We start from the raw sequence: 27,557 nt of genomic DNA on the forward strand, positions 1-27,557 counted from the left end.
GAAGCTGGTTTTGAGAGAGAAGTAGTGTTAAGTGTTTCTAGTGTGAAGAAGGAAGATGAATGGAGAACAGGTTGTCAAGGTTAAGTAATGACAGTAAGACCTATTCTTTATTAATTACTATATACCAGGCAGTGAGCCAGTGTTTATATATGTTGTCTCATTAAATCTTTTGATTTAGGTGTGTGAAAGCTTAGAAGTAGTGTGGGTGCCTTACCCTCAGTTATACAGTTAACTTGGGGATGTATTGAGGGCAGAGTTCAGAGGTCTGATATTCCCAAAGTGAAAATCACTAACTTTAAATTATAGTATTCATTGCTCATCTAGAGCAAAATGGCCCATTATTACCAAATTTACTGTTTAAATCATGTTGTTCTGCCCAAGTTTGCGTTTCTATCTCAGCCTAGAAGTTGCTATGAAAGGGAATGCAGTCCTCTAGTTATCTCATATTCTTTTGTTTTAGTGTCTGTTTGTTTGGGTTTTTTTTTTTTCATGCTTGAAACTACATGAATTATGTTTCTTAAAACCCAAATTTGGGAGTATGGACCCATACTAACTCAAAAGATTATAGAAAATGTCTGTTTTTCCGAGAGTTTACAGCCATGAATGACACAGGTAAAATTCCCAACATTCATGGAATTTTTAGTCTAGCTAAGGGAAATAGATAACACATACATTAAGTAAGTAAAGTATATAGACTTTTAGGATATACTATGTTAAATACTAAGGAGTGTGATAAAGCTAGGAATGCTGGTAGAAGGTTGGGGGTTACAATTTTCAATGCTGTGTTCCGGAGAGGTCTCACTAAACCAGGGCATTTCCGTAAAGAAATGAAGGCAGTGAAGAAGCAAGCCACCAGATATAAAAGTCTGAAAGCAGAAGCATGCTTGGTATGTTCCAAGATCAGCCAGGGAGCCAGTATGGGTAGAAGAGAATGAGTTAAAAAAAAAAATGCGTGAAGCCAGAGGAGATCTCAGAGGATCTTGTGGACCATTGTAAAGACAGCATCAATGAGAAGTCACTGGAGAGTAGGCTTTGGAGAGTAGGAATGACCGAATTTGGTTTAGGAATAATGAGATTATTGTAGTTTCTGTGTTAGGATCAATCAAATGCTCAAACAGAAGACAGCAAGGGCAGCAGGAAAGGGAACACTAGGACAGCTACAGTACTGGTCCAATGAGAGATGATGATGGCGCTAAGCAATGTAATACCAGTGGAGACGTCCTGAGACATTCTGAGCAAAATTTGAAGGTAGTCTAATCAATAGGATTTGGTCGTAAATAGGGTGGGAGTATCAAAAAGAAGTAAAAGACAATTTTGAGTTCCCTTCCCACTCTCTCCCTCAAGAACTAGAAGCATAGAATTAATGAGATAGGGGAGACCACTGAGAGATCAAGTTTAGGGATGAAGGTTGGGAATCAGAGGCATGTTAAGTTTCAGATGCTGTCAGACACCGAAAGGAATGACTCAAAAGGCAAATGCATTTCTTAAGAAAAGCCTGGAATTTGTCAGAATGTAAGTGATTTTTAAAAGAGAACTAGCTACATAATTTGTAGAGCCCAGTAAGAAATGAAAATGCAGGAGTTCTTTCTTCACCAATTATTACCGATTACTGATTTCAAAACAGTAACAGCAGAGCATTAAACCAAGCATAAGGTCTTTCTAGTACAGGGTCCTCTGTACAAGTACACACCCATGAAGCTTGTCTTGGTTTAGGGGTATAATTCCAAATATGATCAGCAAGAGAGTAAGAGACAGAGAAGGACTAAGCAATGAAGCTAGGAAGATATTTAATGTAAACAAGACAGGGACAATCATACAAAGGTTTGATCTGAGCTTGGTCGAGGTTCCAGGCTCAGCCAAAAAAACTGAATGGTTGCCTCTAGTTTTTGCAATTTTCAATTGCTACGGGAATTTTATAAGAGTTTGGACTTTTGCATGATAGATTGATTTGGGCTGTTACCACCCACAGGGCAACTCCAGTTTCTCTATATCTTTTTTAAAAATAATGACTTCTAGTAGTAAATGAGATTTTGAAGATTATTGGCTGCTAAAAAGTGAAAGGCAACCCATTTTTTGATGCAAGTTTCACTTTGACAGACATGTAGATGAGAAGTAGACACAGGAGCAGAGAAAGACAGGTATCAGTGTTAGTGTAGTTTTCTAACTGGTCAAACAGCATGCAAAGCAGCCATATAGAACCTAGTGACTATAACGGAGTGGTAAGAGTAAACCATTGAGTGCAAAACAGAAATGTTCGGGAATAAATACTGAATCTGTTTCTTATCATGTGGCATAAAGTTGCCTTGAGTGTTAGGTTTCATAATAGTTTACCTTAGTTACTAAGACGTTGCAAACATACCAGGTTGGATGTCAGAATCTGTGGCGTCTGTGCACTGGTAGCTGGCTGAAAGCAAAAGACTGACCTTTGTCCTGGTAAAATATAATTTCCTCCCTCTTCACTCTTCCTGGAGTCTTTAATAATTCCAGATCATGACCTACATTGAGTAGACCTTGGATATGTACAGATGACCTCTTCAGAGTTTGAAGAGGGAACTGTAATAGGTCCCAGAAAAGATTTCATATTAGTATGCGCCATTTTCACAGCTCAACCCTGGCTTATCTAGAGATTGCTTAAATCTGCTTCAGTTCATCTGACTGCTTCAGGTTCAAAATGTCCATGGGGCATGGAGGCAGAGTAAGTAACAAGCCATCAGTGTGTGTGATAGAAAATATAGTCCCCATCCTTTGAGTGTTAGTATTTTGGAGTGACAGGGCCAGGAGGGAGCACATAAGAAAAAGGCTGGAAAAGAGAAGATTATTATTAACATATCCAGTCTCATGGCTAGCATCTCTTGAATTTTTGTGGGTTAGTGGGAGTTAATACAGTCCCCTCCTGCATTCTGGTGAGCTGTAACTTTGAAGATAAAGAGCTGTTACATTATTCTAAGAATGTGGCCCAGACAGTGAATATGGTCTTGAGTTCACATTTGGACAAAATTTTATTCTGCCTACTTTGAAGTGAGATTACAAAGGGCTTTTCCTTGACATCGTATAGTCAGAGCATGGCTATCAGCTTTTTGCTAAACAAAATTGTCTGCTTTGAATAAGTGTCTAATAAGTCCCTTCTTTTGTCCTATACTCTGGGAAGGATACTTTGTTAGCATCTTTTTAGATGCAAAGTTGTAGGGTAAAGAATCTCTCTTGAGCTATCTTCTATCTATAAGAGATTTTTTAAATACTCTACCCTGTAACTCCTCTATGAAAAAAGTATTACCCCAAACCACCCCACCCAATGGCATAAATAAGAATTTTGTGTTCAGAGAAGAAAGTAAGGTATTTGTCCAATTACCAGGGAAGATTTATTAGTTTGGAGTGTAGCCTGGTAGGTTGGTTTGGGGGCTTTTGTCACCCAGAAAGTAACTCTAGAATTTCTTTGTAAACTTAACGTTTTAAAAAAATATATGTAAGTGGTGGTTCTAGAATTTATACCCAGGTCTACTGGAACATATTCCTTCCCTGTATGGCTCAAGTAATTAGAATTTTCTATAGGTATAAAAAATTCCATGCATTTTAAAAAATCAAGTGCTTATTTTCAAATGTTAGATCTAATCTCTCAACTTCTTATTAAATATGGGAGATAATCAGAATCCTATAATCCATGCTATTAAGGATTTAATTTCTCTAGAAGGACAGTAGGTGGCATTTATATTTCTTTGCTTGTTTTGCTGTTACTGCTTTCATTGAGGTTATGACATACATGACTTTTTCAAAGATGAAGTTAAAAAAATCAGTGTAATCATACCTAATCCATGGCCCTGTAACAAATGCTAGGCCACTGTAAGGTTGTGTAGATTTTAGGATATGATTTTGTGGATTTTTTTTAACTTTTACTTTAAATTCAGGGATACAAGTGCAGGTTTGTTATATAAGTAAACTTGTGTCATGGGGGTTTGTCGTACAGATTATTTTATCACCCATGTATTAAGCCTAGTACCCATTAGTTATTTTTCCTGATCCTCTCCCTCTTCCCACCCTCCACCCTCCAAAAGGCCTCAGTGTGTACTGTTCCCCTCTGTGTCTCCATGTGTTCTCATCATTTAGCTCCCACTTGTAAGTGAGAACATGCGGTATTTCATTTTCTATTCCTGTGTTAGTTTGCTAAGGATTTTGTTAGATGCTTTTCCTGTATTAAACTCACATTAAAATTTTTCAGAGGCTGTTTTAAGAAAGTACATAATTAAGATCAGCATTTTGGAATAATTTGAAAGTATAGTGTCTAATGAAGAGCTTGCTATACTAACCATAGTACTATTTAATTCTAATGTCTGTGTTTATTACATCTTTCATTGCATTGGCTTGCCAAAAGGATAGACTGCAGTAATGTATTTAATGAGGAAGCCAGCATTCCAGAGTCTTCTTCATGCCTAATATTTAGCAGGATTAAATTTACTATATATTGCAGAAATTATTCCAAATAAGATAAGACTATTATCATTTATATTCTTGGCAGCAGAGAAAATGTATAGGATGTTTAATACAAAAATATTCTTGTACTATTTGGACTAGTACTGTAGATGTTAGCAAGACTAACAGAATAAGGCACATTTTAAAAATCCAACTAATCAATTAGGTGTTCCCATAATTTTATGGCTGTTTCTCCAGGATCTGTTAGTTTGTTTTAAGGCTAAATTGACTTGGCAGGGTCTGACTGGGACAAAACTGATGGTTTTCTAAAACTGAGTGTCTTTGGAACATATATGGGCGTGGTTTTTAATTTGCCACATTCTGTTCTTACCTTTATATCATTTCTATGTAGTCCATTTTCTGTGTGGGTTTTTTGCAGCAATGCTAGCTGCAAAACAGGAACTCAAAGAAGATTAGCCAACACATGAGAAGCTTAGGAATGTTTACAACAATAGGTTGCTTAAAAGTAGATGGCAAAGCTTAGGGAGATTTATGAGTTGTATAGCTACATATCCTTATTTCATTGGTATGTTCTTAATTGTAGTAAATCTTGTAAACTTTGTAGTAAATCTTGTTAAAGGGGTTTCCACACTTACAATGCGCTCTTCTGCGCGGACAGCCTCAGTGGTAAATGAATTGGACAGTAAATTCAGCAATCTGCATGGTATGATTTCATATCCACAGACAGTCTCTTAACTTGTGCCTCACATCCTGCTCATGGTTTAGACAGTTCTTTACCTCAAGGTTTTGCCATCTGTTAAGAGAAACCTTCTCCTCTAGGAAAAAGGCAACACTAATGCTGATTCACTTATTTACCCTTGAGGGCAAATGGATTTTTTTTTTTTTTTTTTGATCCTTCATTAAAAAGGACACAGTTGGGTCTTGAGGATTGCCAGATGAAATCTAACTAGTACCATACATTTTAGCCAGACTAACAGATTAAGATATATTTTTAAAAATCCAGCTAATCGGGATCATATTCAGAGATGTAAATAGAGTGAACAGATCTATTAACAAGGATCATAGATATGACAAAGGGAATCTCTTCACAGTCTTAAGATGTGGTTTCCCTGTGGCCTCAGTATCCCAAGTTATTTGGGGGAAAATATATTTTGAGCTCAGGACATGAAAAATGGAGCCAGATCAAAGGTTTTTGTTTCTGTTTTTAAAGAATAGAATACTGTTGTTTCTGCTTCAATACCATAACCAAAAAAAAAAAAAAAAAAGGCAAAGCAGTGATCTTAGCTTTTTTTGTTTTTGTTTTTGTTTTTCTTTTTCAGATTTTTAACCTCTAGGTTGTAGAAATAAAAATCTTCCAGAGAGATCTCTCTCTGTAAATCAATTTCAATAGGATAGGATGAACAATGAGCACAAGGGGAGAATTTCAGAATGCAGAAACTGGGACCATATCCCAGTGCATATGTCTTGGAGGAAGGAGGTATTACATATTTTGTAAAAGCACCTGACTTATTTTGATATGATGCGATCACTGAGAACCCTCTGAAAGTGTTCACATGGACACGGGGAGGGGAGCACTACATACTGGGGTCCGTTGTGGGGACATCGGGGGGTGATGGGGAAGTAGGGAGAGATAGCATGGGGAGAAATGACAGATATAGCTGAGGGGAAGGAAGGCAGCAAATCACACTGCCATGTGTGTACCTATGCAACAATCTTGCATGTTCTTCACATGTACCCTAAAACCTAAAATGCAATAAAATAAATAAATAAATAAATAAAGTATCAAGCTCTTATGACATGCTTGTGATTTATTATATTTGGTAGTTGGAGTTATTAATGATGTGAAGATGCAGCCACAAGCATTATTCAAGCACTGGCGTGTAATAGTGATGTTCTGGAATGTTGCACTCCCACTCTATTTTCACTATATATAGTTTAACTTCTGGCTAAAACAACACTTGGACCACTAGTACCTTCTAAAGGTGGTCTGTGTGGCATTAAGTGTTAGTGTTTTGCCAGACTGATTTTGTCTCCTTCCTTAAGTGTGTTTATTTATAATGTAAAAGGGAAAATAAGCTCCACCAGGTTGGTTGTTTGTATTTTTATTTTTAAAAATTGTGTTCAATTAAAAAAGAAACCTTACTCATCTACATTTGCAGGTTAGGATACAGGAAGGCTTGACTATAATTAAGGACAATTTCAATAAGTGCCTTTTAATGTGCCTTTAGCAGAGAAACTGGAACAATTAGCTGGAAAATAGTACGTTATTTGCTTTATCTCCTACTGTTAGGTTTACCAACAGTGATTCTTTTTTTTTTCCCCCTCAGATGTACATCCAGACAACAACACTTACTGTCTCCATGAGTTTAAGTGCTTCAGTGTCTCTGGGCATGCTCTATATGCCCAAGGTTTATATTATAATTTTTCATCCAGAACAGAATGTTCAAAAACGCAAGAGGAGCTTCAAGGCTGTGGTGACAGCTGCCACCATGCAAAGCAAACTGATCCAAAAAGGAAATGACAGACCAAATGGCGAGGTGAAAAGTGAACTCTGTGAGAGTCTTGAAACCAACAGTAAGTCATCTGTAGACTTTCCGATGGTCAAGAGCGGGAGCACTTCCTAATAGATGTACGTTGAACATTCTTCTCTTAGTCTTGGGGATTGTGCTACGTGTTTCCAGGGCCATGGTGGTACCCACATACCATGACACCATCACATTTAGAACCATTTGGCTAAAAACAAATGGTCTCAAGACAAGTGGCTATTCTACAAAGTACAAACTTGCTCAGAAATCTCTTTTACAAAGCACGACATTCAGATCTTTATTTTGAAGCATTACAAAGCTTGATATCTGAAACCATCTTCTCTGTACAAAAAGTATCTTTTAGTGCTTAGAAATTATTCCACAACTTTTCTTGTTCAATATCAGCTGCTTTTTATAGTATCAGTAGTTTACTGATATTTATGGAATATGCTACTACATATCTGACACAAATAAATGATGTTATTTGTGCCTTTAGGAACATGAGAACTCTAGTTAGCCAATATGTTTAGTTAAGTCACAGTTAATACTTGTTTCTACCAAGTGGTCCCCTTTCCTTGGCTTCCTGAGGGCTTCCCTTGACTTCCCTTCTTGGATATATTAAGATAATTGAAGCTTTTTTTACTTTTTTTTTTGAGACAAAGTCTCACTCTTTCACCCAGGCTAGAGAGCAGTGGCTTCATCTCAGCTCACTGCAACCTCTACCTCCTGGGTTCAAGCAGTTCTCCTGACTCAGCCTCCTGAGTAGCTGGGACTACAGGCACATGCCACTACACATGGCTAATTTTTGTATTTTTTAGTAGAGAGGGGGTTTCACCATATTGGACAGGCTGGCCTCAAACTCCTGACTCTCGTGATCCGCTTTGGCCTCCCAAAGTGCTGGGATTACAGGCTTGAGTCACCGCGCCCGACCTAAAGTTCTTCTTCAAAAGCTTCATGACCCTGGAAACAGACTCTTTTCTAGAACCACCTTTCCATTTTCCTTTTCTTCATCTGTTTTCTTCTCTGTAGTCCACCCAGAAAGAAGCACATGATAACAAGACACAGAAACCTGGGCTCAGCCAGTAGAATTTAACAGATCTGTTGAGGTCCATCTTGTTATCTATGAAAGAGTGGCAAATAGATTGAAGATTTGTATGGTAAAATACCAGAAAGCTTAGTATGATAAACATGACAACCTTTCCTTACTAGGTTCTACAGATGAATCAAAAAAAAAAAAAAAAAAAAAAAAAAAAGAGTGGCTTCCAGTCTTTTGGAATATAACATTAGGTATTCAATATTTGTTTTGTTTTCTGTTTGAAACAGGTACTTGCTTTGTTGCCGAGGCTGGAGTGCAATGGTGTGATCTAGGCTCACAGCAGCCTCTACCTCCTGGGCTCAAGTGATCCTCCCACCTCAACCTTCCAAATATCTTGGACTGTAGTCACGTGCCACCATGCCCAGCTAATTTTGTTTATTTATTTTGTAGAGACAGGGTGTCATTATATTGCCCAGGCTTGTCTCTAACTCTTAGGCTCAAGTGATCCTCCCACCTAAGCCCCCTAAAATGCTAGGATTACAGATGTGAGTTACCACACCCGGCCAAGCATTCAGTAATTAAGGACAAAATTCTATGCAAAAATATTCTCTTCCTCTCATTTTCATCCACCAGTCTGTATCCCCTACTGTCCATACTTTTGACACTAAATACAAGAAAAAGCTAAAAGTTAATTTCATTTGGTTTAATTATCATAGCAACTCATGGTCTACATTCGATCTATAAACTTTTTGTATCAATATTTCTAGATAAGCATTGTCTATCAAGGTACCATACACAGAACTACCCTGTGGTAGTTGATTAGCATTGCTTAATTAGACATACTGGTTTAAGTTACTATCAGCTTATCTGGAATTATTAGCCAGATTGGCTCTAAAAAGATTACCTTCAGGTCAGTGATACCAAATTTAGTCACTTGTAGAGAAATGAACCTTACAAGAATTTCATAAACACCTTCCGCATATTAACCTTTCTGCAAACATGATAACTTGTGGAGTAAGAAATATGAGAAGGCAAGATAAGGATGGGCTTTAGGAACAAATCATTACAATCATCTCTGAGTGTAGGGAAGCAATTTACTAATAGTAAGCCTATTTCAGCTCTTAGCAAAAGGTATACTATAACTGCCATTAAAGGCATCAAAGTAGAATGCTTGTGATTTGAGGAAATATTTCATCTTTTTTCCTACCTTGAGAGCATCAGTGTAGGAAGCTGAAACCTATTGTAGGATGTCAATAAACTGCTGTTGGCCAGTGATATAATTTGAACACTGGTACTTCTCAGTATGACTCACCAGAGTGTCTATTGTTGTTCTTTGTTCTTTTGTATTGTTTTTCTTTCTTTTCTTTTCTTTTTTTTTTTTTTTAGCAGCAATCTAGAAACTTTGTAAAATATGGTTGCCAAATTTATAGTGAAATAAATACCAGTCATCCAGATTCATCTTTAGAAAGTGGTGGGAAAAAAAAATCTAATAACTTTTTCACCACTTTAAAGAATAAATAGATGTCCCGTAAAAGAAAATTCTCAGTATTGATAAGAACTAATCTCATATTATTGAAGTGAATCTCACACTGTTTTCCTTTGGTTATTTTCTGTTAATGTTGAAATGGAAATTATATAGCATGCATGTATTTCTCTATTTTCTTAAAATGAGAATGAAAGATTGCAAACACAAGGCTTATTTGGAGGGTAAGCCTATAATATTCTGGAGGAGTCAGATGCTCACTTTTAGGAGGTGAAGGAAAGTCAAAAAGTGAATCAAGATAATATCAATTACTACCAGAAAAAAAGATTTAGTTGTACTTGGGAGATTTTAGTACATTGATCTTTTACAGGAGTAGTTTAGGTCTGAATAAGTTAGGCTCAAGTAAAGTGATTACAGTGTATTCATTCAAGAGAGAAACATGTGTGACATCTTCACACACCCTTCCACAATCCTACTCCAAGTCACCGTTTTTAACCTTTGTTCACTTACATGGCCATTTTACAATGAAAGGGTAGATTTGTGTTCAAGATGTTAAAGCTTCAAAATCTACACAGAATAAATGTAAGTAATAGGAAGCTGGATGGGAAACCAATGAGTACGGTGTTAATTGCTGAATTTGCAGACTATATTTTATATTTAGAAAAAAAAAGGTCAAGTGTTATTTCATAACAGAGTGTAAGGAAGTTAGAAACCAAGTTGATATATATGAATTTTGCCAACTGTACTCAATTAACAAATGCTGCACATAGTATTCCTTAAGCTATGCTCATGAATAATTATGAAAACAGCTGCTGCAGGTAGATTTGTGTTCTCTAGCTTGTGAACACAGTGTGCTGCACACAAGGAAATTTACTGTTGCTGTACTCAAAAGCTGATTTTCATATAAGCATATTCATCACTATGAAAAAAACGCTGGAAAAAGAAATCTCCCTATGAACTCATCTGTATGTCTCTGATTCATTTTGTTCTATAATACTTCTGCGATAAAGATTCTTGGGAGATATCTGCCACCCACAAAGTTTGCCCCTTATCGTCACTTTCATGTTGACTAAATCATCTGTTTCCAGAGCCTTACACTTCCTTTTCTAACCAGTACAAAAATTAGCATTACTCTCCTTTTGTGAATTTTATTCTCAATTCTCAATGGAATTCTACCATTTTTTCTTCCTAGAAACTACATTTAAGAATTCAAAAGGCCAGGCGCGGTGGCTCACGCCTGTAATCCCAGCACTTTGGTAGTCCAAGGCAGGTGGATCATGAGGTTAAGAGCTCGAGACCATCCTGGCCAACATGGTGAAACCCGTCTCTACTAAAAATACAAAAATTAGTCGGGCATGGTGGTACGTGCCTGTGGTCCCAGCTACTCGGGAGGCTGAGGTGGAAGAATCGCTTGAACCCAGAAGGCAGAGGTTGCAGTGAGCCACGATTGCACCACTGTACTCCAGCTTGGCTACAGAGCAAGACTCCATCTCAGAAAAAAAAAAAAAAAAGAGAGAGAGAGTTCAAAAAATGGTATCTTTAATTAGCTACAGAGCCCCAAAGTTGGAAAGTTCCTTAAAAATGGTCTGATCCAATTGCCATCTGTTGAATGGACATCTTCTGAATACTATATCTTTCAAGCTCTTTCAACTCTTGTTTACTCTATTTCAACCATAATTCTTTTTGTAGCTATATACAAATTTTATAACTATTTCCTACATTTTTAGTTATTGTTGAAAATACTGAACAGGAGTTGGATGATTCTTTTAATGGTCATTTTTATAACTCTTTTGACAACTTTTCTCCACCTTGTCTATGAAGATTAAATGAAAGTCCTTCCAAAACAGCACTGAAGGACAGATTTTATTTTCTTAGAGAAAATTTAGAGGTATATGAGAGCATTATATAAATTAAAAATAAAAAGTAAAAATGAGCAATCATAGAAAATCATTGTGTTTCATTTCAAACCAAATCAAATGTAACAAATACTATACCTTCTGGAAAGGTTAATTAGAAAGTAGTACTCCATTAGGTCTCATGTATGGTTCACAGAAAGAAAAGAAAGAAGGATGGAAGAAAGGAAAGAAGGAAGAGAGGAAGGGAGGGAGGGAGGCTGGCTCAATATTGGCTCTTCCAGTCTATAGCTGTTCCATCCCAGTCTATTCCGCTTTCATCCTCACAGAAACCCAGTATTGTAGGTTCTGAACTAGTGATAAAACTGAGGCCCAATAACCTGGCCCAGTGACCTTTTTTTTTCACTCATTTGTAGGGAATAGAATGTAATTTGAAACCAGGTCTAAAGTCTTCTTCCTTTGCACTGTGCAAAGGATAATACCCTAGAAGGGTAAGCAATGTAGATAAGATAAGCAGATATATCAACTATTTTTACGCTGAAGCTCATAATATTCAATGAAATAATAAATAATAAAAAACATCTATAGTAGCACTTCTTAGGGCTATCTGAATTAATTTTAGTGGTTATGAACTTGGTATGAACTTGTTCTCTGGTAAGAACTTGTCTAGTCCTTCAATAGTGTAACATACTAAGATGGAATGAGTCTGACTATCAGTTATTTCGGAGGAGGAACTTGACAGTCTCTAGTCTTATTCAGTGTTCAATAACTAAATTATTTTCTAAAAATCTGTTTTATCCTGAATTGGATTCATATTTTGAAACACATGCTTTGCTTTTTAAAATATCTTTTATCTTATGATTATTCATTCCTGAATTACACGAAAAAATAGGACATCACATTTGAATTTTAGGACGGCGATTCGTGGCATCACATCTTTTAGAAATCCGAAGGAATTATTTGGATTTAGATTTACATTCTCCAGAAGTTTAGGCATGAATATAAATTTGCCATAATATCTCTCTAGTGGTCTTAAAATAGTGAGTTTTACTTTGCAGTATGTTGGTATTAGAACAATTAAATATTTATTTATTTGAGTCTTTATTTTCTGAAGCATCTTTATTTGTCTCCTTTTGATGAAACCAAAACAAACCATAAATATGTATTGGCAATTCACATATTTACTATTCTGTATACTTGATATTTTAGCATGTTCAACTCTAAAGTCTAAGATTATTATGTATTTTTAAGTGGAAGATGTATTTATTTTCATAACACAACTAATTATAATCACTACTTTTTTTGGTCATTATATAAGTCTCAAAGAATCAAGGTCTTTGACTTAGGTAGTAAAAAATACTTTCTGTATTTTGTAGGACAGATAATTGATCTGTTCTTTTATTCTATATGTATGCAAAGGTAAAATTTTACCTAAAATATTAAAGATTGGCACTTTCATATTTAGTTTTCTATTACATACCTATATACTATAAATGAGACTACTGACTTTGACAGATTAAAATTGCTGCAGCATTTTTAGTTCTACTGTCATTTAATTTTTACTGCAGTCATGCATTGCTTAATGGCATGTTCTAAGAAATGCGTTGTTAGGCAATTTTGTCTTTGTGCAAACATCATACAGTGTACTTACACAAACCAAATGGTATAGCCCACGACACACCCAGGCAATATAGCATAGCAATTCTACCTAGGCTACAAACCTGTATAGCATGTTACTGTACTGAATTGTATACGTAATTGTAACACAATGATATTTGTGTATCTAAACATATCTAAACATAGAAAAAACACAGCAAAAAATGAGTATATAAGATGAAAATGGTATATGTAGATAGGGCATGTGCTGTGAATGGAGCTTGTCGTATTGGAGGTTGCCCTGGGTCATTAAGTGAATGAGTGATGATTGAATGTGAAGGCCTAGGACATGGTGGTATTGTCGATATTATAAACACTCTACACTTAGACTCTACTAAATTTATTTTAAACTATACTATCTTTGCCTATGATAACTTTTTTACTTTATAAACTTTTTATTCTTTTAAAATTTTGACTGTTTTGTAATAACAGCTTAAAACACAAATGCATTGTCCAGCTATAAAAACTATTTTCTATATTTATATCCTTACTCAAGGATAGACTTTTTTCTATTTTTATTTATTTGTTTTACTTTTTAAACTTTTTGTGTTTAAGATGTACACACACACACACACACACACACACACACACACACACACACACTTTACCCTAGGCCTCCAGAGGGTCAGGGTCATCAATATCACTTCCACCTCCACGTCTTATTCCGCTGGAAGGTCTTCAGGGGTAACAGCACGCATGAAGTTGTCATCTCGTGTAATAGCAATGCCTTATTCTGGAATACCCCTGAAGGACCTGCCTGAGGCTGTTGTACAGTTAACTTTATAGTGTATAAGTAGAAGAAGTGCACTCTAAAATAATGATAAAAAAGTATAGTGTAGTAAATACTTAAACTAGTAACACAGTCGTGTGTTATTATCAAGTATTATGTATTGTACATAATTGTATGTGCTATGCTTTTTCATGACTGGCAGTACAGGAAGTTTGTTTATATAACAAACCACAAACATGTGAATTACGTGCTGTGTTATGATGGCTGGCTTCGTTGGGTGATAGGAATTTTCAGCTCCATTGTAATCTTTTGGGACTACCTTTATATAATGAGGTCTGCTGTTGACCTGAAATGTCATTATGTTGTGCATGACTGTGAATGGTTTAAAAATAATGAGTAACATGCTGTAAAAGCTGGATATTACAAAACAGTCATTACAGGATTTGAATTTTAAAATCATATTAACAAAATGATGTACTATTATATGCTATTTTAATTTGTCCTCATTTATCTTAACAGCTTCCTCTACCAAGACAACATATATCAGCTACAGCAATCATTCAATCTGAAACAGGGAAATGATACAATCTGAAGAAATGTGGTATATGATGTTAAACAATGAACATGAGACCACAAAAATTCACTCCTGGAGATCTCCGTAGACTACAATCAATTAAATCAATAGTCAGTCTTGTAAGGAACAAAAATTAGCCATGAGCCAAAAGTATCAATAAACGGGAAGTGAAGAAACCCGTTTTATACAATAAAACCAATAAGTGTCAAGCTAAAGTATTGCTTACTCATGAGCAGTTAAAAAAAAATCACAAAAGGAAAACTAATGTTAGCTTGTGAAAAAAAAAATGCTGTTGAAATAAATCATGTCTGATGTTATTCTTGTAAGTATTTTTCTGTGATTGTGAGAACTCCCGTTCCTGTCCCACATTGTTCAACTTGTATAAGACAATGAGTCTGTTTCTTGTAATGGCTGACCGGATTGAAGCCCTGGGTTGTGCTAAAAATAAATGCAATGATTGATGCATGCAATTTTTTATACAAATAATTTATTTCTAATAATAAAGGAATGTTTTGCAAATGTTGAGAGTTGTTTCGTTCCAGTTTTAAAGCTAGGGAAAACTCTTCTTTCTAGTTGGCACTTCTACTTTTTTTAGTTCCTTCTATGAAAGCTCTGGTGTTCTGAGGAAACATTTCTTTGAGGAATGTGTTTTTGTACATTTGTGTGCATATGAGGCGATTGTCTTTTATTCCTATATTAAAAGGCATTATTAGTGTAAGACTTTGTGAATATTTCAAGATTTCTGTGGTAGCTTTTCTTAGTAACTGCTTCTTTTATGAAGAATCAAGCACTAGTTTGAGGTAAATTGCTTTGAGTTAATTAACAAATGATGAATTAAACTTTACTTTGGAGAATGTAATATGCAGATTACCATTTGAAAGTACATCAAAATGTGTCACTGTAATTCCCCATTACATTTCTAAATCAAAATTTTTGCATAAAGAAATATCCTGTGGTATGTAGTTTTAAACTGTTCTCACCTGGGCATAGAAATCACTGAAATCAGTGAAGTAATGGGCCTTACCCAGTACGTTCTTCAAAGCACGGAATTAGCATATTTATTCCCTTGGCATCACTATAAGAAGCCACAGTTCAGATAACATGTCAATGCTTTCTTATTTTCCAAATGAAAACATTCATTGGTTCATAGAACAGTAACATGAAAGAAGAAACAGGGAGCCTGTCTCATACTAATAAACCATGCCAGAATGGATAAAAGGAGGCTGATAATGACTTTCGAATCTGTTCCCATTTTTGTCATGGGCTCTTCTATGCCATACGATCCCAGACATCCATCAAGTCAATGGGTCTCCACAATCATTTTGTTAGTGAATGTTCTCTCTGCTGAGTTAACTTGGATGGTTCATTGCACTCCTTATAGATATGGAGAGCTGTCTGTGCTCTGTAGCTTCAACCCAGTTACTGACAGTTACTTTATTTAATAGAGAAGGTTGAAGTAGCATAGCACAGGGTCCTTCAACATACAGTGACATTTCCTAGATACCTATGAAGACGTATTGCTGCATATAGAAGGAAATGTGTATCTACTGGCTTTTTGTTGAGTTTCTCCTAATAGTAATGGTTATTTGTAGATTATATTTAAATCCAGGAGTAAGGGCATTATTTTCAAGTTTTCAGATTATCTGAATTACTGATAATGCAATCCTGCAATCAGGATCCTAAATCCACCTCTAGGTGTGCCTTTCTAGATAAGACCTATACTAAGCAAAATAAACCCATTACTGCATATTAAGTGTATTTTTTTTTGTGCCATGTAGCTCAGTATCAATAGCCATACAAGAAGTAATTATAATCATATTTTAAATTTTAAGTTGACAATTTTCTTCGTTTTGGATATTGTTCATGGTTTGTAAGATTTTTTTTCTTCATTTTAACTATCTGTATGTTTAGTTGCTTGAATTATGTAAGCCTTGCATTTCATTCAGAGAGCAAAACTCAAGTACATTTTTGTTTACTAATTTCATTTACGAATTGACTCTAATCAGGTTCAGTGGATGTGGCAGGGTGATTATGAGAGCAAAACTGGCTCTCAGGCCACATGTGGGTTTTTATTATTATTGTTACCTTTTAAAAAAATGTTAAAGTTCTAGGAAGAAAAAATGCCAAGCATAATTCATGACATTTCAAAATTATTCTTCCTCCTACAAACCTACCAATGGGTTGTACTTTAACAAATAATTGATACCTGTTTGAGGTTATACAAAATCTTACGTAATTCACAATAAAGTTGAATAGTAACTCATGGATTTACATATACCAATCATCATTTATAACATTATCTCAGTGGGAAACTTTCCACTGATGAAAGTACCATCTTTTTCAAGTAGTGGGAGGATAAACTCCCTCAACCTCTTACAGTTGGAGCTGGAGAATTCTTTCTTCCACTGTATTTGTTTTCTCAGGGATTTTGCTGAGGGCTTGGGAGGTAGTCAGATAGGGTGGGACAATGGTGGTGAGGCATCCTGTAGGAAGGATTTATTATGTGCCAGTAGTGGTTCGTAAGTCCCATGCTTTAAAATGAACTGTCTGTGTACTACAGATAAGCAAATGCAAAGTTGCACAGAAAAAAATGCAGTATTATATTTTTTAGAATTGACCTTATGTTTTATTCTGGCCAAGAAATGTCACATCTAATCTCTACTTGCCAGAGGGAATGCTAAAAATGTAGCCTGAGGTAATATTCAGCAAATGTCAGTAGTAGACAATGAGAGATATATTAGTGTGACCTTGGGCCAAATCTGACCTCAGTTTTTAAAATATTTCTAGCTTATAATAGTTAATATTTTAAAATGTCTACATCGATGATAGTTGGTATGTCACAAACTAATCTTTTAAACAAAACTACTCATAAATTTAAACTTGAGGGATGACTCTTGAAATATGAACAGGAACTGAATAACTCAGTTTTTAGTATTTATCAGAAATTTCTACAGAAAATGTGGCATTTCAGATGAACAAGATTTTACATTTTTAGAAATTAAATACCATATTACATGAAATCTCTCTAGTAACAGAAGTTTTTGTCATTTATGTTTACTTACCCTTTTAATATAATTTCTATATTATTTACCAATATTTCTTGACAGTGTAGAAATAATAATTTTCTAAACTATATTAAACATCAATATTGATGTTTTATTCAGTCAGCATTGGAAGAAACGACATTCTTAAATCCTATTATGCAACCTTATCAATTTTTTTACTTCATTTTTGAGTTTCTCCTAATAAATTCCTAATTAAAAAATTGCTTGTTTGTCTTTTCATTCACATTCTAGAATGAAATGACCAGAAGTAACAATGAGGCTGCATGCAAGAATGAGTGATAATGCCAAATTATAGAATACTCTTTTTGTATACAATGATCTTTAGAAATGTTTCTTTTTGCTTTTTATGGTTCTCCTTTAATGAAGATGAAAATAGTGTAGAAAAATTTGACCACAGCTAGAAAAATGAAATACTTCCTTAAGAAGAAATTATTGTCTATGAATGATCAGAAAGTTTCTGACTGCCACTTAGCAAGTGTCATATTATGAGGGTAGTAGAAGAAAACAGCACATTATTTTATTTTTAAAAAACCTATTTTCAATGACAATTCCATTAGTTTTTCTCCTTCAAAATTTTTTTGTATCATAATCTTTAGTGGTGGTGTTACTTTTGGGCATTCTTTAATTTAATTTAATCCTCCATAGAACATTCAGAATAATTTTGTCTGTTGAACTCAGTCTGTTATCACTGTAAAGTCTAATATTTTATTTTGATTTATATATCTGCTTTAAGAGTGATAAGGATGAACAAAAACAAATTTGACATATGCAGTGTTTTTTCCAGTTGCCTATTGCTTAGGTGGTTACAGTAAAATTAAGTTTTACTAAAAACTTGTTACAAAGTCATAAAGTACCAAGCATGGATCAAGGCCTATGAAAAACCAAGAATTATCCATGTAATAACTTGGATGGGAAGAATGGGTGATGTGTTTATAGAAAACAGGAAAGACAAACGATGAATGTAATGCTTCAGGTTTTAAAGTAAGCAGTAAGCTTTATGAGGTTACTTGTCAATCAACTAATTCCCATTAGGTAAAGTCAATAGAATATAGGGTAATTTTGAGAGCTAATAAAAAAATGTTAGTGTTAATTTTGTAAAAGTTAAAAAAAACTCTCATAACAAAAGTAAAATGAACAAGTCATGGATTTTATTCAGTTCATTACCTAAAGAGGGAACTAATGAGATCTAGAAACTAGTCCAAAGAGCATTAGAGAAGCTAGCAATATATATATATATATGTATTATATAAATAAATATTGAGATAAATGAGAGGATTAGTTACAAAACTGGCTTACTATCCTACAATATAATAATAAACCATAACATATCAGATAATATGTTCCATTGGACAGACATTATTTGCATTTCTACTGGATGAAACTACTAATTAACCCCTTTGCCTAGAGTTGGAAAGTAGCTTTGTTGCTAGAATTTCAAATGAAGCCCTCTACTGAGAGAATGGCCATTCATATCTTTTGCCTCTTGCTAAATTTTGGATGATTTCTCTGATAAGAGTGATAATTTATTGATTTACTTCCCTAATTATAAACATTATATTGTCAACATATGAATAATAAAGATCATAAACACACATAAAATTACATGAAGATGAGTTAGTAATGGAGAAGCTCTGATACAGGGCTGTTTGAATTATTCTTTCCTACCTCAAATCTTAACTGTATCTCCAATTCAGAACTGAATTGTATAGATAATATGGTGAATAACTGTGAATAAAAGTGTACTTGCCTTCAGGTAACATCACCATCTGACAGTTCCACAAATAATTTGTGAAAGTGTGAGTTACTCATTTTGTCCCCTACATACTGCCATCTCTAGTAAGTACTTTCTTTCCTCTTTTGTAGTATATTACCCTAAAACGGGAAATCAACTTTTCAAGAGTGTCCCTGAAGATGACAAACTGTGAATAATTTACTTATCTCCGTGAGTTCCTTCTGCTTGTCATTGGCTATCAACCCTGGCCCTTCCTAACAAAGCCTTCTTCAAATCCTGACCCCTGACAACTTCCAGACAGGAGAAGCAAGAATGAAAGGAGCCATCTTAATCAAAGACGGGGAGAGGAACCAGGTAGGATTAGTGGTGCTCTGCTTTTCCATAAACATCCTAGGATTTAATAATCTCTATCTACCCCTTACTTCTGTCTGCCATCCTAAGCTCTGTAGAGCAGGGTAATGGTGACTCTAGGACTGTGGGACTCCCTTTAATACTTTCCTCTTTCAATAATTCAACCCAATTACTTTTCTCTGTCAAACTTTCCTCTACTTCCAATATACACAGATATCATAGAGGCATATCAAAAGCCCCAGGGGAAGCTATCACAGCTGAATTTTCAGTAATTAACAATGTAATTATAATGGTTTAATCATTTATTTTGTTCAGAAACTACTGAGTACCTGCTATGTAGCAAACATTGTGTAAGTGCTGAGAATATAACAGTAGAAAAAAGTATTCCCTGGTATCATGGCATTTATATTTCTATAGAAGACATGAATAGTAAACAAGATAAATACATAAATGTGGACAAAATAGAAAGTGATAAACGCTGAGAAGAAAAATAAGTCAGGGAAAGTGGTGGATAGGAAAATAAGATGACATTTGAGTACAGCTCTAGAAAGATGAGTGGTTAATCTAGGCAGTGCCTTGGGAAAGAGAATTTCAAGCTAAGAGCAACAAGGATACAGACTCTGAAGCGGCAGCTTGTCTAGACCAAGAAAAGGTGAAGGAAGTTGATGGTGGAGTATAAGATGTTGTAGGGTGGTCTGGGTGCGGTGGCTCAGGCCTGTAATCCCAGAACTTTGGGAGGCCGAGGTAGGTGGATCACAAGGTCAAGAGATCGAGACCATCCTGGTCAACATGGTGAAACCCCGTCTCTACTAAAAATACAAAAAATTAGCTGGGTATGGTGGTGCGTGCCTGTAATCCCAGCTATTCAGGAGGCTGAGGCAGGAGAATTGCTTGAACCCAGGAGGTGGAAGTTGCAGTGAGCCAAGATGGCGCCATTGCACTCCAGCCTGGGTAACAAGAGCAAAACTCGGTATCAAAAAAAAAAAAAATGTTGTAGGGCCTAGTAAGCCATTGAAAGACTTTTACATTTTACCCTCAGTGACAGGAAATCATTACAGGGTTTTGAGCAAAAAGATAACATGGTAAGTATTAATTTTAATTGAGTCATTCTGAATTATCTGAGATGAAATTAGCCTTAGAGAAGGCAGTATCAGGAACACAGTCTTCCATTAGAAGATTTTTGGGTAATCTAGACTGGAAATTACCACGACTTGGACTGGGCAAAGCAGTGGAGGTAATGAGAAGTGGTCAGACTGTGTAAATTTTGAGCAAAGATCTGCTATCAGGATCTGCTTTAATTATTATGTTGTCTTCTGGTATATAAGCTCCCTGTCTTTCAAGTGCTTGCCTTTTTTTTTCATTCATTATTTTATCCATTCAATCATTCACTTTTTCATTCTTAAAATAAGATCAATGTGAAAATTGATATATTGATTGTTATGTGGAGGTACCAAGAGCTTACCAACTGGGAGTGATAATATCTAATAATTATAATAAGTATAATAATAATTATAATAGTTAAGATTATCAGGCACTTATATGTCAGACACCTTGCTAAGTGCTATAGATTAAATTTTGCAGTCACCTTCTGGGCTAGATACTATTACCACCCCTGCTTATAGATGATGAACTGGAAGCAAAAATTGATTAGCTAGCTTGCTGTAGGTCATAGCATACATAGGTGCACAGCTGGGACTGAGCTGCAGTTTCAGACAAAATGTGCCAAAAGAGAGAACAAAATGTCATAGGGGCCAGAATAGAGACACTCACATTCAACTGGGAAAATTAGGTACAAGCCTGTGAAAGAAATTCCTGGAATTCTTCAATTTGGTTGTTGATCTCAGTGTGTCATGAATTAGAACCTGTTTCTAGGGCAGTTATCAAATCTTCATGGCTTGTGAAATAGATTTAGGTTGAGGGATAGTCTTTGGGTAAATCCAAGTTAGTGTCAACACTAACTAATTTGACAGTTTTTATTAATTTGCCCATAATGTGAAGCTTTTAGTTATCCATGCACATCACAAGACCAGATACCCAATGTAAGCCTTTTTCTTTTCATAGTTCATGGTTTATTATATTACATTGAAAATTTTTCAAGCACGATGAAATTAGAAAAAAAATGACAAGAATACTTGAGGGACTTATTTACAACTTAGGTTCACAGAAGTTAACCTAGTTGTATAATATGCCATATTTAACTTTATTCAGAAGTTCATCCAAATTGTAAGTGCGCTCTTGTTATACTCCTAGGATGGCAAGCTATGATTGTTTCTTTCATGCACAAGTAGTTTCTTAGGTAACCAGTGCATTGACTACTTCATAATACATAGCGCATTATAAACAGAAAGATCAGGGCCAAAGATATTAAAGCTCAATGTCAAATCATTTCCCAGTAATTGAGCCACAATACTGGGCTAACACCTCCTCTCCTGGACAACATGACCCCACCGTCACCATTCCATCTTAAATACTGTTATTACCTAATGACTATTTACTAGACTTATAACCTTAGTATTGGTGTTAATAGAAGCTGTCTACATTCCAGAAGTCTATTACAATGGAAACTCTTGGCAGAGCAAAAAAGGTAGACTTGGCAGTAATCTTACTAAATTTTTTTGGCAGGTCTAAACCTTCTAGATCAGGCGTCCTCAAACTTTTTACACAGGGGGCCAGTCTACCGTCCCTCAGACCATTGGAGGGCCGCCACATACTGTGCTCCTCTCACTGACCACCAATGAAAGAGGTGCCCCTTCCTGAAGTGCAGCGGGGGGCCGGATAAATGACCTCAGGGGGCCGCATGCGGCCCATGGGCCGTAGTTTGGAGACGCCTGTTCTAGATCATAGAGGAGAGGTAAGGTCTAAACCTTCTAGATCACAGGGGAGAGGTAAGGTGTTTGGATACTTAGCTGACATTCATCTTCACTGGATGTATCAACCAATTTAGCGAAAAAGGTTTTCTAGATGTTTTAAAGTTGTAACCGTCTAAGTCCTGTTTCAGTTATCTTCACGCCCCAGTAACTGTGCACATGCACACACACATAAACACATATACTAACATGGGTAATGATTTTTAAGAAGCAAAAGCTAGACCCAGTTTGAGTCACCTGAAAGAAAAATTTCAAATTTGAACATTTTTAGACCTATGTTGTATTGTAGCTAAGATTTCAGAATATGCATCTTTCATCAGCAGGGATCTGAGATCTGAAATAGATGTTGAATGGGGCCCTGGGGCTGTTGGACAGGCACAATAGGCCACAAAGATTTTATGGAGTGGGTCACTGAACCAGAACACAGAAGGGTTTAAGTGTTAGGCCTTAACTCTTATGAAGTTGTAATAGACTATTATGGCAGAAACTTCTTATCAGCAGGTACCTAAATACCAGTTTACACAGTAGGGATAGTTAATTAACAGTGACAACTGTCACTTATTGATAAGATTATTTTTACTAGTAACCAACAAGAGAATTCAACTGATTCAACATACTTTATTTCTAAAGGTATTGACTATATAGTATTGAAATATAATTACCATATTTATGGATCTCATTCTGCCTATAGGATATAAAAAGTGGTGTATTTAATATGAAAAATAAAGAGATAATGTCTTCTTAGTACATTCCTTATTGCTGTCAGCTTTAGAAATTCACAAGTGTGTTAAAATATATTTAACTTAATTTTCACCATTAACAATAATGATTCATGCTTTCAATCGGTATATGTTCTGAGATCAGTATTAAAATCCAGGATAAAGTGACTCTTGCTGAATTAAGCTAAATAAATACTTAAAATTGCTTCAAACATGTAGTAATGACAAAGATCAGCCAAACTATGGAATTGAAATCTTTAATGGACATATTTTGTTTAAAGGTCATGCACAGGTCACTTGCATACCCACATGCTAAAATATTTCTTTTTAACTTTTCATAGCTGGATAAAATCAATTTATGATTGTGTAGAGCACAGACGCTTCTTTTCAATGGAAAATTTAGCAGCAAATATTTAAGGTATGTTCTAAAATTGTATAATTTTAAAGGCTTAATATAAAGGCTGTAAGTATGGTATGGTTGGTCCACCTACTAAGCTGGCTGGCATTATATTTTGAGGCATAAAATATAAAAAGAAGCATGTATATCGTGTATCAACAAATGGTGATGATTATCTAAACTAAAATATGAGAAGCCTACATAAATATATCTGGGCAAGTCATTTTACAAGATAGGTAATGAGCAAACAGGAAGCTCAGTGCTCAGGTTTCTGCTGCGCAAATATATTAACATTTCATCATTCTCGATATCATAGAATGACCTAAAACTAGGAATTTTTAAGGCAGTCCATAAATCTTTAAGCCTAAAATTAGTTCAAAATAGAAAGTTTTAAAAGATTATCCATATCCATATATCTGCCTTTCTTCTCTTTTCTGATTAGTACCCACTGGCCCCAGCAGTTCACTTTGAGGGTACATAGGGCACAAATATTTCAAAAAATATATAAAATGAAAATGCTTTAAATATGGTTTTAATCCAGTGCTTCCCAAGAGTTGTCTGAAAACCACTTGTATCAGGATCAATAGGAGTGTGATATATAAGGTAGATTCTGAAAACCTGCTGAATTCTACTGAGTTAGAATTTCAGAGTGTAGGAGTCTAGATTTTAAATTAGTACTTTTGTCAGAGTCCAGTACTCAATATATTTGAGAACCGTTCAACTGGAGGGATAAGTTGAAGGAACTCATATACACAGTGCAATCTAAGTATAGTTTTTTTTCTGTTGAACCTTGTTATTTTTAGCCTAACTTCGATCAGTTCTCTGTACTGCGTTACAATTACTTATAAGTATATGAAGATTTTAACAGAATATGAAATAACAGTAGTGTTTAAATGGCCAAGACCATTTATAGTTCCTATATGATATGAAGACTTTATCTCAGCATTCTTCTTAATCTAAATGAAAAGTCTTTTCCATACAATAGTGATTTATCATTCTCTATTTAATAAATCCTAGAGCCAATAACATTACTTTTCAGTCTGATAAACTTGAAAAGACTTTCCTATGGTCTCCCTCCCCATTCCAGCACCACACCCTACCATTAGTATTATTGCATTTAAACATGCATATGCATATACATAATACAATTAAAAGTTAAATAGACATAGTTTGTTATGTCATGGATCACTAGGGAGTAAATATAGCATGCAAAATCGATTAGATTCTAACTATTGGCAATACAGTGATACATAATGAGTCTACCTTATAGAAATTACAAATTATACTTTAAGAATCCTAAAAATGTTGACCTGTGTGCATACCCAAGTTTAATGTCGTCTCTCTTCTTGGTCCATATTCCTCCTCATGTTACCTAACTTGGTTTTTTTCTCTCTCTCTTTTTCTCTTTTTAAAAAATGATGGAATGCATGTATGCATAAATAAAAAATACTTACATACTCATGTGTTTTTCTCAGCATTTTGCCTCTCTATGACATGGAGTAAAGCCTATTGAGACAACAGAAGCTCTCTCTATTGAAATCAGAACCTAACAAACCCTGTTTGGGAATGACCTCTTCCCTAGTTGAATAGTTGGATAATGGTGTGTGGTTTGTCATGCCACTGCCTTTGTTTTCTGTAAATGATAACATTTGTCTTTGCATTAGGTCAGTATGATGTAATACTCTTTAAAGGCAATGGACCTCATTCAGTTTTAAAATACAGCGTAGTGTCTAACTAGTACCTGTGAGAGTCAAGTGCTCAATAAAATTTGAGAACCGTTAGATCAGATGGATGAAGTGAAGGAACTCTCTTAAATCACTGAAGTGTTACTCCAATAATTCTATCAAATCTGAGGTGTCACCGTTGCAGTCATAGTTGAAGAGAAATAGTAACAAACTGAAGAATAATCAGAACATGAACTGAAATCATTATACTATAGAAAGTTTTGAAGGAAAAATAAAAAGAACTAAGCATCTCAAGTTAGAAGAGAAAACTTAGGTCAAGAGAAAACTAATACCAGATACTTGGGCTAGCTTAGAAGAGGGATTGAATTTGGTTAAGTTATAAGACATATTTAAACTGTCTCGCAATGTTACAAGGTTTCAGACAGAAGCTACATGACTGTCTCTTAGAAATGTGTAGAAATTTCTTGCTTTAAACTATCAGCTGTGACTAGATAACCCCTCAGTTTATTCCAGCAATCATGTGCTAGTCACCTACTATGAGCCAATCATCCTGCTAAGGGCTGCAAGAAACATAAAGGAATTAAAGACACAGTCTGTTTTCTCAGTTGTGATAGATGTTAGAAGAAAAGCTAAAAAAAAAAAAATCCTATGGGGTTTCACAGTAGGGACATGTTTAATCTCTAAGTTTCTCAGATTTATGAGTCCCTTTTGAGATTCATCATGCAGTTATTAGAGTGACATTGAATAGGTTTCAAAATCTATCAACTAGGACTAACATGTAAAAGAAAAATCATCTTAGATAGCAGAGGAGTCTACATGACTCTAACAAGTATATCATGAGCAGACAAGAATACCATGAGCAGAGACTGGCATGGGTAAATGTGGGAGATTATAGGATGTTTCTAGAAAATGATTTTTTAATTATCTGCTCAGAATGACTAATATGCCAGTGTGATGCAGGTCTTTCAGGTTTAAATGTATAAAATTTATATTCACTGACAAAAAGCAAATATGAACACATTAAAATTTATTTTAAAACTCATCTCATTGATCTCTACTTTAACAGCAAACTGTATAGATAATATTAAATAGTTTCCTGACTTTCAGCCTAATCTGAATTTCAGGTTTCTAGAAATGATATAATCTATTTTTGTTTTGTCTTATATAGTTTTTTCTTTTTCTTTTTTAAGTTCATGCTTGTCGTTTCTGAACAAAGTTTCATGAAATGTTTTTGAACATTATTGTGGCTTTTACTAGATGGATACTGCTAACCCTTAGTAAGTTGACAAGGAGACAGAGGAAGACCTACCTCAACCTTGTTCTTCTTCTGCCCTTTAATCTCCAATGGACCTCTTCTATTGGCAGAACCCAAGAGAGGTTTTTTTTTTTTGCTTCTTTGTTTTTTGAGACAGAGTCTTACTCTGTCACCCAGGCAGGAGTGCAGTGGCACGTCTTGGCTAACTGCAACCTCTGCCTCCCAGGTTCAAGCAATTCTCCTGCCTCAGCCTCCTGAGTAGCTAGTATTACAGGCATGCACTACCACATCCAGCTAATTTTTGCATTTTTTTTTTTTTTTTTAGTAGAGATGAGGTTTCACCATGTTGGCCAGGCTGATCTCAAACTCTTGACCTCGTGATCTGCCCACTTGGCTTCCCAAAGTGCTGGGATTACAGATGTAAGCCACAGCACCCGGTCCCAAGAGATATTTCTGATGGCTTCCATGTGTGTCAGCATAAAAGGCTCAGAATAGAATGTATGAAGCTAGAGAGTGCTCTTGGAGAGTTCAGTAAAGTAGATCATTGATTATTTTTTGCAAGGCTCCTTTCTATGTATTTGGGGTACAATGATACAGTGAACAGTTTCTGCCCTTCAGTAACTCAGATGAGTAAATAGGGAAATTCCTAGTGGTTTGTGAACATTTTCTTAGAAATAGGCATGGAAGACTCAGAACAAATAGAAAGGACTTAACCTATAGTAGCTTCCTTCTCCTATGCACCATCAGTATTTACATAGAACCACAATTGCCACAAAAATAAAACAGAATAAAGATGAAATTAATGGAGTAGCACAGTTTCCAAGTCCCATTTTGCCTTCACAAAGCTCCAAATCCAGAGATATTTTTGTGAATACAGCTGATTATTTATTTATACAGGCTGCATACCTCATTCTATTGTGCTTCACAGATATTTTGCTTTATACAAATTGAAGGTTTGTGGCAACCCTGCCTGAAGCAGTTCTAGCAACATGATATGTCCATCAGCATGTGCTCACTTCATGTCTCTGCGTCATGTTTTAGTAATTCTCAAAATACTTCAAGCTTTATTATTATTACTATAAATACATCTGTTATGGTGATGTTTGATCAATGATCTTTGATGTTACTATTGTACTTGTTTTGGGGAGCCGCAATACACTACCCATAGGATGACAGACTTAACTGATAAATGTATGGTCCGACT

At 35.3% G+C, this 27,557-nt stretch overlaps 2 protein-coding genes across 5 annotated transcripts in view; both read left to right on the top strand.

The window, feature by feature from the left end:
• GRM8 (glutamate metabotropic receptor 8) overlaps nt 1–14,805 on the top strand; it is a 799,760-nt gene extending 784,955 nt beyond the window's left edge. For 2 of the 4 annotated variants that reach the window (XM_074379115.1, XM_074379116.1), the window contains exons 10-11: nt 6,753–7,054; nt 14,228–14,805. In XM_074379115.1, coding sequence (XP_074235216.1) covers nt 6,753–7,049 — 297 coding nt within the window. In that variant the 3' untranslated portion in view covers nt 7,050–7,054; nt 14,228–14,805. The remainder of the gene's footprint in view (nt 1–6,752; nt 7,055–14,227) is intronic. The other 2 variants (XM_074379113.1, XM_074379114.1) reach the window with 1 other exon arrangement.
• Nucleotides 14,806–17,485: 2,680 nt separating this feature from the next.
• The window catches only part of LOC141579986 (activating signal cointegrator 1 complex subunit 1-like), an 80,274-nt gene continuing 70,202 nt past the window's right edge, over nt 17,486–27,557 (top strand). The window contains exons 1-2 of the mRNA XM_074378824.1: nt 17,486–19,433; nt 23,358–23,434. The gene's annotated coding sequence lies outside the window, so the exon portion shown is untranslated. The remainder of the gene's footprint in view (nt 19,434–23,357; nt 23,435–27,557) is intronic.

This window comes from Saimiri boliviensis, chromosome 10, assembly GCF_048565385.1.
Source record: "Saimiri boliviensis isolate mSaiBol1 chromosome 10, mSaiBol1.pri, whole genome shotgun sequence".
In the NCBI taxonomy this organism is placed as follows: Eukaryota; Metazoa; Chordata; class Mammalia; order Primates; family Cebidae; genus Saimiri; species Saimiri boliviensis.